This window comes from Lacerta agilis, chromosome 2 (assembly GCF_009819535.1).
Source record: "Lacerta agilis isolate rLacAgi1 chromosome 2, rLacAgi1.pri, whole genome shotgun sequence".
In the NCBI taxonomy this organism is placed as follows: domain Eukaryota; kingdom Metazoa; phylum Chordata; class Lepidosauria; order Squamata; family Lacertidae; genus Lacerta; species Lacerta agilis.
In genome coordinates, this window is record NC_046313.1 from 27,714,327 (window position 1) to 27,729,643 (window position 15,317).

General features: G+C 51.5%; 1 protein-coding gene across 2 annotated transcripts; it reads right to left on the reverse strand.

The window, feature by feature from the left end:
• Positions 1-1,119: 1,119 nt before the first annotated feature.
• ENGASE (endo-beta-N-acetylglucosaminidase) lies at positions 1,120-14,742 on the reverse strand. Of its 2 annotated transcripts, none has more exons than XM_033139033.1 (14): positions 14,407-14,742; positions 12,237-12,313; positions 11,951-12,148; positions 10,194-10,342; positions 9,297-9,451; positions 8,138-8,286; positions 6,898-7,063; positions 6,509-6,612; positions 6,101-6,209; positions 4,283-4,467; positions 3,174-3,316; positions 2,895-3,000; positions 2,455-2,569; positions 1,120-1,812 (listed from the first exon to the last, which is right to left on the reverse strand). In XM_033139033.1, exons 1-14 carry the CDS (start codon positions 14,674-14,676, stop codon positions 1,375-1,377), a joined length of 2,364 nt encoding a protein of 787 aa, XP_032994924.1. In that variant the 5' UTR covers positions 14,677-14,742; the 3' UTR covers positions 1,120-1,374. The 2 variants fall into 2 exon arrangements, with proteins under 2 accessions (XP_032994924.1, XP_032994925.1); XM_033139034.1 differs by having other exon boundaries at positions 11,951-12,152; positions 14,407-14,614.
• Positions 14,743-15,317: the final 575 nt, after the last annotated feature.

The following is a 15,317-nucleotide window of genomic DNA, read 5'->3' on the forward strand; positions in this document are numbered from 1 at the left end:
TATCAGCATATCCAGAGCTCCTAAGGCAAAAAGTAATGAAGCACACATTTTATCATTTCATAAGACACAGGAGGTAGAAAGTGTCAATGTAAATCACCAGTCACGAACATATTTTGTAGAAAAAACAGTTCATCTGCCAGACCCGTTTTCACTTGCATGTCTTCCTTAGTCATATAAACTCTATTCAAGCAGAGCAAAAATAATAATTAAAAAAATCAGTCTGAAGGAACAGGCAGAAATTCACCAGGTACTAGAATACTTCAGAATTTCCCCCATGTGTACTTTTTCCACCCTTAAGGGCTACTCTTTTTGAAGCTATTCATCCAAAATGCCTTCCTATGGCTTCAGTTTTCTTAGGTAAGTGCCTGATAACATTGTCATAATTAAAGTTTCCTTATAAATAGGAAATGTAGACTAGATTGAAGGGGGGTATATGTTATCATGAATTTTCTCAGGGCTAAAAGAAATTTAGAGATTTGGTTGCATTCCCAGGACTTCAAAAGCTACAGTCTCCCAGTTAGGTTTTGCAGAAAACGTGTTGGTGATGAGAACTGGCAGCTTTATCCAGGGCCGTGCGAAGCTGGTAACAGACCCAGGCCAGATGGGAAATGCAGGCCCCATTTCAATAATCTTTACCAATGGGTCCCCCCTTTGCCTCTAACAGGGGAACTTGGAAGTAGGCCCCTCAAAATCGTAGGCTCATGCCAACTAGGCCACCCACCCTGGCTTTATCAATTTATGTAAATGATAAAATATGCACATTACTTCAGCATCAAAAAAGCTGCAATTCGAGTTGTTTCAGCCCACGTGATAGGTAACTTATTGGTACAGTTACAGGTAGGTAGCCGTGTTGGTCTGCCAGAGTCAAAACAAAATATAAAATAAAAAACATCCTTCCAGTAGCACCTTAGAGACCAACTAATTTTGTTCTTGGTATGAGCTTTCGTGTGCATGCACACTTCTTCAGATATCTGCTCATACCAAGAACAAACTTAGTTGGTCTCTAAGGTGCTACTGGAAGGATTTTTTTGGTACAGGTTTTTAAAAAGGATGTTTTAGGAGTTTAATTGTGACTTGATAAGCCTGTTCTGTAGCTCATATCACAAGTACAGTGTGGAATTGTTTTGTTGGGATGTACTTCCCTGAAATATTTTGTTGTTGTTGTTCTAGTGCATGATAACTATTCCACTAAAGTGGTTTCCCCAATGAAAAATTATCTTTGGATACTGAATTGTCTGTGGTTGGGCTTCTGATGCCCGAGCACACGAGTGCCAGTGCCTTCAATAAAAAGCCTTCTTCCCTCTTTAAAAAGGGCCTAATAGCACAGATCTAGGAAGCAGAGAAGGGCATTGTCCACTAGGATCCAAATGTAAATCAACTGGAAGAGGTTCCTTCAGGCACTGGGCCAGGACTGGGTAGCTTTGGACCAGAGTACACAAAGACCAGTTTCCCCCACATCGCAGCGTCTACCTGGAACCCATCGTCGGGCACCGGCTCCACAAGGAACTCCAAGCGGCAGGAAGACTCAGAAAGGGCGCCAGGCACGGTCAGCTCAGTCACCCGGTACTGAGGGGCATACGCCACCCCAATTGGGAGCAGATGAGGTTCGGGACCACTGCCGCACGAGCCCCTGCGGTAGTGAACTCGGAAGCAGGTGGCCTTGCTGGGAGGGTAGGTCCAGCGCAAAGTGAGGCTGAGGGAGAGCTCTCCAGCTGAAGGTCGTTGCCAACGGACATGGGCAACTTCTAAAGGCGACACTGGGATGGCAGCATCAGCGGATGGCAGTGGGCGCAGAGCAGTGGCATCCAGCACCTATGGGGGAACACGCACAGGGCAGGCATAAAAACAGAGGAAGGGGCCCACAAAGACACAAGAGTGGGATGAAGGGAGATGGGTGCAGAGAGGCCTCTCCCACCTTATAAAGACCGGGCTGAATTGGGGCCAACAAGAATGCCAAGTACAAGGCAACCATCTGCCCAGGGATCGGGTAGCAAGAAGTGCTGGCCTGTTCTTAGTATTTCTTTGGTTGTGAGGCCAGAACTGGTAAGAAAGAAACTGCGTCATCAAGACCACCTGGCCTGCAGTGGCAAAGGATGGATGCTGAGTATGTGAATCAGCAAGGGAGGGAGGAGGAGAGCTCGCCAGGCTCCAGAGAAACTTGGTTAAGAGAGTAGAAGGTGTCAACTTTCAAAAACAGGAGGACATTTGCATTGCCTTCAAGCAGCCCCTGGGGGCATGGGGTAACAGTTTCCCCATCCCTGTTTTATGTCATAGCACCTTACTTAAAAAACAAGGGACAAAGACCTTCCTCCTTATGGGCTTAGCAGGGCTGCAAGAGGCCCACAGAGAACCCAGCGCTCTGGCAGCAGCCAATGGGGAAGCCGGCTGACCCCACCCTCACCCCTCTCTCCATTTTCACGAGGCTTCCCATCCTAGCTTCCGCCGCTTACTCACCCAGATCCTGCCCAGGCGGCATGCAAAGGTCACCTCATTCTGGCCAGACTGGCGACGCGATACAGTCACTGAAAGTTGGTCCAGGAAGCAGTTCTGGAGCTCCAGCTCATAGCATCTGTTGAGGGGAACAAAGAGAGAGAGAGATAGAGAATGTAAGCTGCCGGAGTCCTGTCAGTTTGCAGAGCACTGCAAAGCCCATCCCACGCTGCCCACAGCTCTTTGGTTCCCAAGCCCCAACACCGTCCCTGCCAGGCCCCATTATTATTTAATGCATAGCCGTCAAAGATGGTGACGACAGGTCCCTTACCCAGAGGGTTTACAAACTACAATCCAACAAGAGGGGAAAGGCTGCCAGGCCACCATTGAAATGGTCAGTTCAAGGAGAAAGAAACAAAAAAACCCCCCAAGAGTCATGTGATCTGACAATCCCTTCCACTCACCGACTTTGCCAGTCATGTTCCCCACGCCGTCCAGCCCCCCTGAGCAGCTGGGCAAGGTAATGGGGAGGTGTGGGGAGTAGGGAGGGTTTGTGCTTCCTTGGTTCTCCTGGGGGGAAGAAGAGAGCAATGAGGGAGAGGCAGCGGACAGAACAGGGATCAGTCAATATCTGAAGCTATCGTTCACCCTGCCTCTGCTGCCCCACAGAGGGGGATCCACAAGCCCCCTTCCTTTGGGCAGTCAGAGTGAGAGCCCCCAAAGCAGGCCTGGCGTTTCCTCACCCGACTCGCCGCTGGAGAAGCAGGAACTGGACTGCCGCGTGGTGAACACCGGTGCAAAGGTCGTGCCTTGGGAAGAGGCCTCGTGTTTATAAATTAAGACCAGGAACAGCCGGGGGGGTGCTGGCACCTGGAAGGAAAACAGCCTGGTGACCCCCGCCCCCAAAAGCCCCAGACAAGACAGGAAGAGAGACAGAGAGAGGACACAGTCATGGCCAACTCTGGGCACTAGGCAGCCACCACCTGCAAAAGGAAGGGGTTTATGCGTGCCAGGTGCAAAGGCTTCATTCTCAACAGACACACAGGAACACTGAGGGTGGTAAGGGGGGATGCACAAAGGAATCTGAGCCTCCCCACAGGGCCGTCCAATTGCCCAAGTGTCTTCACTGAGCTCACGGCTGGGCCCTGAAGATTCCAGGTCAGCTGCACTTTCTCAAACCCCCTTCTTTCCATGATGAAACGGCCCATGAAAACTCCTCTATCCCAGATGACAACATCCTGTCTGTCTCAAACATTGTATTCCCTCCAAATTTGCCCCTTGGGGGAACTCGGCTCAGCCTCACACACACACACGCCACTTAGCCAAATGCTTGTAAGGATCCCTGCAGAGGGAGGCAGGCTTTGCTCCACCTTTGAGAAGCAGATCCCAGGAAAGCGGAACGTGGTCAGCGCTGGGACAGTGATGCGGCGTGACAGGGAAGAGACCTTTACAGTAGGTCTCCTTAATGGAAGGAAAGGCTGCATAGCAGTTTCCCTGGATTAAGAAGAGAACGTCGGGGAACCATTCAAGTTGAGAAAACAGTTAAGAGGGCAGGTGTTGGGCTGAATCACCCGCACCGCACACACAGCCGCACATCCACGATTCATGCCAACTGGGTACATGCAAGCCTGTTTTTGCACACAGGTGTTCATTATATGGTCTGCAACTGTGTTCATTATATGGTCTGCAACTGTGTTCATTATATGGTCTGCATGCTCTGCTCTCCTCTCCTCTGCTTGCTACCAGCTTTTAAAGGAAGTCCCTTTGCAAGAGCAACACACACATACACACCCCGATGTGACTCCCGCATCTAATAAAAAAAAAAGCTGCGGCCGTCTCAACCGCTGCTCACCTGGCTGTGACGTGATCTGCATTGGGCGGGATGGTCCCTTCCAGCAGCAGGGAGCTGCCCCCGCACCAGGCATCCTGCAGGCAGCAGCGTGTTCTCAGCCAGCCCCCATGGGGCATCCTGCGCTCGGCGTACAGTGGCTGGACCTCCTGAGCGCTCAGGTTGTACCAGGGCTCCGTCCTACTCTCCTGATCAAGAGAAAAAGAGCCACCGCGAGCTCAGCCTGGGTGTGGCAACAAAACTGCCTTCCACCTTGAACGGAATTATTCTTGTGTTCCCTTAAGTCTCAAGAGCATACCTTTCCAACATCCCCAGGGGAAATGTATCTAGAAGCTAGCATTACAGGTCAACGAAGTCTTGCGTTCCACTGCTTTGTGCAAATTCCCATCTGGAAGCATCGGGCCTCTTACACTATTAGAAGTCTTCCTGGGCAAACTGGGAAGATAAGCCTCTTAAATACCTAATTAGCGAGCCGATTCTTTCCTTTGAAATAGTTCAGGGCTTTCTTCCTGGTATGCAAGCACTGGGGGTGGGGGTGGGGAGGGAGCGTGCATTGGAAAGGCTACACTTTTGCTATACTAGCCTGCCTTGTGAAGAGATCAGAAGCTGAAATTCTATACTTTCTTGGCTTACTTCCAAGAGGGTGTGCAAAGGAGTATGCTGTAAAATGGGGAGTTTCCCTGACACTGAAGCCCTGAGAAAAGCAGGGCTGAGATTGGCTGGAGCCCCCAAAGTCGCGATGTCTTGCTTGATACATGTCCCTTGAGGGAAGCGCTCTGCTAAGGTTTCATCGTGGTTCTCAATAGCTCCGATTAACCTCTGAAGGCGTGAGTACATTAAAATCTAATGCCGCTGTTGATTCTTAAAAGGGTAACCCAACCAAATCACCCCCAATCAAAAATGCAGTGCAGTTAACCACATAAAACACAGTCTGCGTTACTTCCGTAGAAAGCTGCCTTATTATTCTGTATCAAGCCCTCTATGACTGGCAGCCCATATTCCACTATTCCAGGGTCTCGGGCAGAGTTTGCCCCCCCCCTCACCCCCAATAACAAACATGCTTCTCAAAGACTGGCAGGGAGGAAAGTGACCAGGAGTTGGAGGGGAGGAAAGATTGGCAGGCTCTAAAAAGATCCCATACACCTGCCTACTGTTTCCCCCTGCTTACAGCTGCCAATCATACCACCACCCCATCAGACAACTGCTTTGAAGCAGAGGCTGGGGAATAGAAACACCATTTGGCTGCAGAAGGACTCGTTCAAGTAGGAAGAGGGCCGACCACGGCTGGAAAGAAAGCAGGAGGGCAGAGAAGCCCAGGGAGTAAAAGACAGACAAGCTGCCTTCACATCTTTAAAAGGCTTTGGTGGGGGCGGGGGCGGGGGGAGTGCGTGGAGGAAATTCAACTTGGAAACAAGCCACAGACTCAGCCGGCCGGCAAGGGGTGGAGGAAGCTATAGAGTTGTGCTCCTCATTCTCTGCAATTCAGGCTCCCATGTTTTCCTGCGGGTGAAAAGGGACTTGAAGCTCGAGAGCCCTCCTGCAGAGCCCTCGACAGGAAAGACCGTAGGGAAATTAGCTCTGAAAGAGTGTGTCCCCGAAGGTTAAGGAATCGGAGCCCTCTAGTCGCTGACACTCCGGGCAGATCAGCTGGGCTGGGGATACAGCCCGGTGAGCTACCCAGAAGGCCTTGCTGGGTCTCCAGTCTGTATAGATTCACATGCAGCAAGCTGTCGTTTCAAAGCAGCGGCTGATGAGTCAAGCCGCAAAAGCTTAAAAGAGGCAGCTGTGCTTCTTCCCCCCAAAACTGCCCAGTACTCTTACCTGCCCATTGCGGAAGTGCCTCTTCCCCATCCCAAGGCAGAAAGAGGTGCTGAAGGGGAGGGAGCCAACGCTGTGAGTGGGCAGCAGATCGGAGAGCAGGGCCCAGAATCTGCAAATAAGCAAGCGAGAGAGGAGTCGCGCTGAGCAGCACTTCCACGCCACTGTGCAAACCCCGAGGGAAACTTGGGTAGCTGCTGCACCGTTGGGGGGGGGGCTTGTCAGAAAGACCCTCCCATAATAGGCCACAGGGGTCCGGACAATCACAGGCAGTCAGACGAAGTGAAGCCAAGCCAGGCAGGCCTTCCGGCAGAGGCCACCTGCTGCGCAGAGCCCCCCCCCCCACCAGGAGGAGTGTGGGTTCAAGGTTCCCTCCCAAAGCCCCTCCATGTCCTCCCTGCTGGGTCTTACTTGTCCTCGTTGTTCAGAAAGTTGGTCGGGCCTAAGTGCTCATATACCCAGCCAGGTGCAAAAATGGCCACCGAGAGGCCCTGCTCCCGAATCATGCGCAGGGACTGCGGGGACACAAGGAACGCCAAGTCACCATTTCCTCTTGGGGGGGTGGGGGGGCAACCATGGGGCACGAGGAGGGTGGCAACTGCCCTGCCGCCTCCCTCTGTAAAAGGGGAGCCAACCTACCCAGGGCAACAGCGGAGGCTGGGTCTTAAAAGGCTTCACTCTGCCCACCCCAAGGCAACCACGACTGTCCTCTCCAGCTTTCAGTCACTGTGGGAAGTTCCAGCCTGGAACTGCGAGCCACAAGGGCAGCAAGCCTCCCTCAGGCCCCGAAGCCTGCCTACCTTGTTTGTGTCAAAGCCGCTGCTCACCACAACGCCACGGCCAAACACGTCCACGCCCACGTAGATGTCCGCCCGGCGGTCGTCGGCCATCTCTCGCGTACGCAGCAGGTACTCCTCCGTCCAGTTGTAGTTGGTGAAGAACCCGTCACAGGCATCAAAGTAAACCCTGCATGGGCACAAGGAACGGAGGAACGTCTGGGATAGCTCAGATGGAAGAGTGCACGGCTCTTAATCTTGGGGTTGTGGGTTCAAGCCCCACGTTGGGCAAAAGGTTCCTGCATTGCAGGGGGTTGGACTCAATGGTCCTTGTGGTCCCTTCCAACTCTACCATTCTAGGACCATGAAGAGGGTCCCTTCATGGCATCCAGGAGGCCTAATGCTTTACAGGCCCTTCCAGGTAGCTCTAGCTGGATGGATCCCTGCAGCCCAGGCCCAGGGGATGCTTCAGCTGTAGACCATGCACAGCTGACAAGGACCAGGGAAAATGCATTGTGAAAAAGGGGTGAGAGAGAATTCCTGTCCCTTTCCGGGATACTTACTACACTGCCTAGGGAAGAAGAGGAAAACTTGTGGCCCTCGGTTTTTGCTGGACTGCAACTTCCATCATCCCTGTGCCCACTGGCAATGCTGGCTGGGACTGATGGGAGTTGGAGACCTGGAGATTCCCCATCTCTTGCGCAGCACTAGAGACAAACCCCAAAAGGATACAGCCCCGAGTCAGTTTGGTCTTCCCGCTAATTGGGATTTAGCAGGCATGATGTTTCCCTTACTCAGCAACGCCTGTCGATCTCTCGCATCTTACCATTCGCCGAGGCGGTGCCAAGCCCATGCTTGCTTTTCTCGTTCTCTGTTACAATGTACTAGTGCGGTGTGCTTCTCAAACTTGGGTCCCGCGCCGTTGTTGCGACTACAACTCCCATCAACCCAGACCACTTGTCCTGTTAGGTAGGGGTGATGGGAGTTGTAGTCGCAACAACAGTTGGGGACCCACGTTTGAGAAACACTGCACTATGCATTGCAGCACTCAGTTACAATAGATCTTGGCTATTTTGCACCACACACGAGCACCCCTAATGAATTAGGGTTCGTGCCATGGCAGGCAAAGTGTATGAGGGAGATGCTGGAGGGCAAGGGACAGAGGCTCCGTGGGGCTGCCCTCAGCTTCAGATGCGCTGCCCTTCTTCCTCTGGTCCCCAGGGCAAGACCCACCGCCTGTAGAACGGGGAGGGGCGTCACTCACCGGTTCTTCTCGTTCAGCTCATTCTGCCACTTGAGCTCCCCGTTCTGCAGGACACTGTCATACCACACCACCTGCCCTCCCGGCACAGCTCTGTGCACCTGGGCCGTCAGATAGCGCAAGAAGTGGGGCATGTTACGCGCTGCTGACACCTGCCATGAAAGAATTGCACCCATCAGCCAGTGCGACAGGTCCTTGGCAGGATGTTGGTCCATCATTCAGCATGCCAAGTGATGTTATATGCATGCAGCCTAATGTCAGGGAGACTGACACCCCTCAGTTCGGAAAATATATAAGGGGACAGGCAGCTGGGTGCCAGCAAATACACAGAATTCATCAGAGGCCCAGAGTGGGTATGGAAAAGGAAGGATGGAAAAGGAGTGTTGGAGGAGAGGCCCCAGGAAATTTATGAATGGAACGGGACAGGGGAGGAGAAATGACAAGGCAAGGAAGGTAAGAAGAGAACTGGAGAGAGGGAAAAGGTTTGGGGTCAACTCTAAGGGGTGAGCCACTAAGGGAACAGTGTGGACTAGCATGGGCAGGTGAAGGGAATCTCTGTGCTATAGGCAATTAGGGCAGCAGACAGCAGGGCTGGGCAATATATAATCTAAAACCAGTTTGAAGTCCATATTGCGATATCGGTTTCGTAATTTTTGACCTGCCGATACATCGCGAATCATGATGTGTATGCTATACAAAAATCACAACGTGGGGGGAAACCGTGAAGCCAGCCAATGCCTCTGCATAGCTCCATCCTTATTTCAGACATCATAATATATCAGTATATCATGATGTGAAATATCACAAGGTTGAAAACCAGGTATCGTCCAGCCCTAGCAGGCAGGAATAAAGAAAAAAGGGGTTCTGCAATGTAAAGGGGATTTTCAAGCCCTAGGGGTAAGGGGCCCACCCAGCCAGTCTCTGAAGCTAAGAGGCCACCTGGGGTTCTGAGGATCCTAGGGACCTAAAGGAACAAATTCTGACGTGGGGATACATATCACAGCTGCATTGTGATACTGAGCATATCCCTAGGTCCTGCTCCCCCTGAGCCATGCCAGAGGGACTTTAAGGAACACACATACAGCCTGTGAATGGATGAACCGTAACTCCCCTCCTAGGCCCAGGTTGGCAGGGGAGGGGAGGGGAAATGTTGCTTACTTACACTCAGAGAGTTCTCAATGTTGACCAGCCAGCCATCAAAACGATAGAACTGCGCAATCGCAGCCAGCTGATTAGCCACGGCGTGGTATGCTTCCTCGCTTGCCAAGAAGGACTCGCACATCTTTGCACCGTCTCCCCACTCTGTGATGAAGGTCCCTACAGGTAGGGAAGGAAACACAGGGAAGAAATGGAACGGCTCGTCTCCTGGCCCATCCAAAACCTCTGTGCATCAGGAGAACCGCAGAATCCTGTAGTTGGGAGGGGTCTTGCGAGCCATCTGGTGCAACCCCCTGCAACGCAAGAATTCTGCCACCAACCTTCTGGTTCACAGCCAAGCGCAGGGACCCACTGCGCCACAGAAAGGCAGGCGGGTTAAGAGCTGAGCCTTGAGGAACCTCCGGGGGGGAAAGAGGAATACCCAAAATACAAGCAATGTCAGAGGAGTCGGCAACTGCCTCTGCCTTGAAGCACAGCTATAAAGAGTGCAACAGCAATAGCAGCTGTTTGCAGAAACTCCCTGCATCTCCCAGAAAGCAGGGTGCTGTGGGTGGCCCCAGACTTTCAACAGCAGAGAACCTATGGCCCTGCAGAAGTTGCGGGACTCCAACTCCCATCAGCCCCAGCAAGCATGGCCAACGCCTCAGGGATGATGGGAGCTGGAGTCCAGCAACAACACCTGGAGGGCCACAAGATATCCACCCCTGATAACTTGCAGCATGCGTCAAGAAAGCAACTGATGGGAGGAAAGAAGTAGCACCCACTGCAACTCCTGCCTCTTGCAACTCAGCAAAGGGGTGGAGTAAGGGAAGGACGACTTAAGAGAGTGAGGCCCTCCCTCCCACTGGCCCCGAACACTATGTGTATCATATGCTCCAGGGGATGGCCCAGCGAAGATCACCTAGCATGAGGACTCCATTGCGGTGAGCAGCATTAGTCCAGACCACAGGTGGGATGGTAACATTGTGGTGACTGAAGTAAACAAATATGTCAATGTAGCGCCAGTGGTAGAACACAAAGGGGTCATCCACCAATGCGCCTTGGATGAACCTGCCAGAATTAATAAGAGAGAGAGAGAGAGAGAGAGAGAGAGAGAGAGAGAGAGAGAGCATTATACCCAACAGGGTACAATTAGACTTAGCATTGCAAATCTCATACAAAGTAGGTATGAATCATATTTCAGGCCCTATAATCTTGCTCAGGGGAACTAAACCAGTCCAAGCTGTTGCGATTTCCTGAAGCTAGGGTGGCCCAGCCACCACCCTCCCTCAAGAGAACCCACTAAGAAGTGAAATTTCCCTGGTTGCTTGCAGAAACCAGATTTACTTCCCTGCTCTCTTTCCCTGCTCTTAGTTTTGCATGTTCTTCTCCCACCGTAACTGGAGTGCAGGAAAGGAAACAAAACAGTTTCGTTCTTCAGCAGGCACACAACACAAATACTAAAGTGTTTTGGGGACTGAAAACCGGACCCTGGTGAATGATCTCTGCCAGGAACTGGACCTGGGTAGTATGACTGAACCTCTTAGTGACAGCAGCATCCTTCTATGCTACGGCCGCGATCAGGATTGGTGGTGCATAGCTGCCTTCGTGGAAGAGGTTTTGCCCAGTCCAAAGCACCCCTATATAAACATACCGCTAATGTTAACACACAGTTTGGGTCTGTGAACCAAGAAGCTAGCAGCTCAAATCTCATCTCAGCTCTTCTTCTACTCTGCATGCACCACCTTCAGTGCAGTGGTAATAATACAAGCCATACATGGCCAATGTAGGGATCAATGAGCTAATGCAGTGGTTTCCAAACTTAATTTGCCCCTGGATCACTTGAAAATATCTGAGGGTCTTGGTGGACCATTGAATTTTCTGCCTGTTGTAACAATTGTAAAGCATTGTGCTAGGTGCTAAATGCTTTTTAATTGTATTTTTGCAGGCCGCCTGAATTAAGTTTGGGGAACCAGTTCAGGTGGCATTCAGTGCTAATCCTACTCAGAGTAGGACTCTGTACTAGCACTTATGGACCTTGACATAGCTTTGGTCACAAATCCCCAGTGATCAAATTCAGAGACTTCTGGTGGGGGTTTTTCTGAGCATTAGCAAGGAGGCATGAGGCCTTGTTGCCAAATTCATAGGATGAGATATGTGATCAGTTTCTAGCAGTTGCTGCTTTGCCCATGTTGTTCTTAGTGCCTCTAAGGAGCTGGCTGATCCCATATGTCAATATTCAGCATCTGTTGTTTTAAGACCAAAGACACCATCCTCTGGTACTGTTGTCTTTTGGCACCAATATGCTCCCCTATCGCAATGTCCACAGAGCACAGACTTGATCGTGTCCCCCAGCATGGGGTACTTATATCCAGGCTGACATTCTCTGCAAAATAACATTTTAAAGCTTGTTTTAAACATAATTAACTGGGGGGGGGCATTTATTTCAATGGGTTTACACTGAGTAGGACCCCAAGTACGTGAAACGTTTTGAACATCCAAAGTGTGATTTATAACTAATATTGGTACAAGTTAATCACCCTTCAGATCCATGTGGCTGCAACCAAGGCACACTCAGCCAAGACCAGATTGAGCCAATTATGGCTAGTTTAGCAATAAGAGAATTATTGTTTCTGAATCTGGAAGCTCTCCCGCTTCAGCATCTGCCCCAGTTCCAACCTGTCTTCCAGGTAACCTCCCTTCATATCGTGGCACACCAGCGTGCGGGGCCTACGGCTGTTGAGAGGAGGCTCGTGTTTGGCCAGCGGCTCTGTGGACACATTGAAAGTATCGTCACTGGTGGGCTTCCAGGCAAGCAGCTCTTCCAAGCCAGAGAGGTAGAAGCTGATTGGCTCAGTGGTCTTTGTGTCGTACTGCCTAGCTGGGAGGAATAAAGGCAGACTGTGAATACCTACAATCGCAGAGTGGTGAGAAACATGGCTCTTTGCCCAACACCAAGTCTTACCAGGGAGAGGACTGGGGGCGAAATTGACCACCCGGTGGAGAACGGATGTTCTTTGGCTCTCCATATCCAACTGCAAGCTGAAAATAAGAAAAAAAAAGGAATTAGGGGGAAAACAACAATCCTATTTGGGAACCCTCTATTCTGTGCCCCTTCCCCTGCCATCCAAAAAGCCCACTGTGCTGAGGAAGGACTTCTTCAAAGTAGCCAGGCATACATATTTATTTACACACATTTACAAATGCATTTTTAAAAAGAACAAATAATGTATGCCTGGCTGCTACAAAAAAAGGCACACATAACAAAACCAAACACAATAAGGCCAGGAATTCAAAGCAGCAAATTAAAACAAGTCTAACAAAGTCAACATTTATTTGTTGTAGGGACCATCCTGGTCATTTCAACCGAAAAGGAAATAAAAGTATTCTGTGCCTACTGTGCAGAATATGCAGCGGTACACCATTAAAATACAGCGATAACAACAAGTTTAGCACATGAAACCTAGGTATCATAGAACCTTAGAAGCCTGAGAAAACAAGGACATCTGGCCCTGAAAAGACAAGCAGTGTAGGCACCAAGAAAGCATCTCTGGGAGGACATTCCATGGAGAGGGTGCCACCACTAAGAAGACCCTCTCCCAGGCTGCCTCTCACCAGACCGCAAAGTTCTAACAAACGAAAGGAGAGAGATACAAGTAGACTATGCAAGCCTAATTTCTGCCCAGCCCTGATCTTTTAAGCATTTTGAAGAGCTGGTGGCCAGCCCATTTTTTAAATGTTCTGTCCAAGGGGGTGGCTTTGAAAAGTTGGGATTCATTGGGGAGCTGCAGGCTTCTCTTCTTTCAAATCCTGGAAGAGGTTTGCCGAAGTAAAAAAAAAAAAAAAAGCCCAAAGACAAGTTTGTTGCCATCAAAAGGAGACAAGAAGTTTTGACATTGTGATACCCCAGCCAGCTAGGAAATGCAGCTCTTTGTCACAGGCATCCCTATGCAGGGGTGCAGCATCAAACCTATTTCCAGACCTGGGATATTATGGCTGCAATCCTATACGCACTAACTTGGGAGCATGTCCCATGAACTCAATGAGACTTTACTTTATGAGTGATGCAAGGACACACACACACACAGAGAGAGAGAGAGAGAGAGAGATATTCCAAAGTTCATTTTGCTGGTTGATCTACTTTGAATGAGTCAGTTTGGTGGCGGCAGCTCTGATACTCCCAGTGCTGGAGGGCAAGGCCTTGCTGATACAAGTGCAACATCCTGCCAAACAAGTGCTCTTTCCCTACCGTATCGGATCCCAGTTTCCTATGAAGACTGTGAGCTAAGCCCTGCTGGATCAGCTCAAGGGTCCATCAAGTCCATCCTCCTGTTCTCACATGGCCAACCAGATGCTCACAGGGAACCTGCAAGCACAACCCTGAGCAGAACTGCCCTTCCCAGCAATGGACAATTCAGAGGCATACTGTCTCCAACAGCCTTCCTGGGCAATCCAATCAGATGGGCTGGTTACAAATAATAATATTTTTTTTATTTTTTTTATTCCTGGCTAGCAGCCACTAACAGCGTTTTCCTCCATAAACTTGCAATTCAATTACTGTAAGAACACGGACAGGCCGTGCTCACCACCACCTTCCGGAGGCTGGACAGCTTTTGCTTGCATTGCACCCAAGTTTATCACCTTCCAGGACCGCTTTGCATCCCCAGCCACGAGCTGCCCACCAATAATAACAAGCAGCAGCATCTTCACCGGGGTGGGAAGCCTTCTCAAGCTTGTGGGTAATTGCTGGGTTTTAGTTTCGCTTTTTTTACTAGAACCCCAAGCCTTCCCCTCACCACCGAAGAAGCCCCGTCCCTTCTTGCACGGGCTGCAAGTTCCCTTCCAGAAGAGGCTGGGACTCTGAGGGAGCGCACGGGCCTGTTGTGCAGCCCAGGCTCCTGCTTCTCGCAATGGCCAGCCGGGAGCCTCTCTGGCAGAAGTCCGGCTGGGGGCGGGGGGGGGGGCAACAGAGGCCCTCCCCGCTCTTGCTCGGAAAGGGAGGCGGCTGCCTGCGCGCCTGAAGCGGGGAAGCAGAGGCTCCGGCGGTTGCACCCCCTTGCAAACAGGCAGTCTCCCCGCCACCAGCAACCCCTGCCCCTCGCGGCGACGGCGACGGCTCCCAGGGCGCTCCTTACCCCAGCCCGGGCCTGAAGCGCCCCTTGGCCGGCCCCGGCTCTTCTGGACCTCCATGGCTCTCGTCGTCGGCTCGCTTGGCTCCTCTCCTCCCTCCTCCGTCCTGCTCCCTTCCCTCCATCTCCTTCTCTGTCTCTCTCTCTCTCTATTTGCGCCTTCCTCCTACGTCCCCCGTCACATGGAGGTAGAGGGCGGCCGGGATCCGGCCAATCCCCGCAGCAGTTCCAGCCGCTGCAACTCCCTGCCACCAGGCGCCCGGGCAGCCCCGGCATCGGGCGGGCAGCCCCGTCTGCGGAACGGGAGGAGGCAGCGCATCCGCGGGGGGAGGAAGGCCAGGGTCGCCGGCGACGCCTGGTAAAGAAAGTCGACGGAAGTGCTTCTCGGGACTAGTGCTTCCCTCCCACCCGCTAGAAGCCACGCCTTTGGCGCGAAAGTCCCCTTGAGGCTGGCTGTGGAGTGTGAAGAGTAGGAAAGGGGAGCGCGCTCTGCACATCCTCAGAGGCTCTCTCTTCCGCTTCGCAAAACATTTTCAGGGACTGAAGGGAGACGGTGAGCGTTTTTCCTAACGCGCGGGGGGCGAGGAGAGAGAGAGCCAGTGGGTTCAGCATAACTCTCTTCTTCCAGACTTTCCATCCAGGTGTGCTTCCTACAGTTCAATACATAAATTGACCACAAACTTCCCATCCTTTCCTCGAGCACCGAGCCAGCAGGTCTCGCTCATGGTCCGTCCACGACAGGTAGCCGAACCTTGTACAGTACAGGTAATCTGACCCATGCGTTGTTGTTTTTTGCGACAGTTAACTGAAGAAAATAATCCCAGAAGCTCAAAACAGCAGGCTCAACTTTATATACATCTATGCACAGGGATACACTGTACAACCCCTCTTGACAGATTTAGCAGGGTGTTGGATTC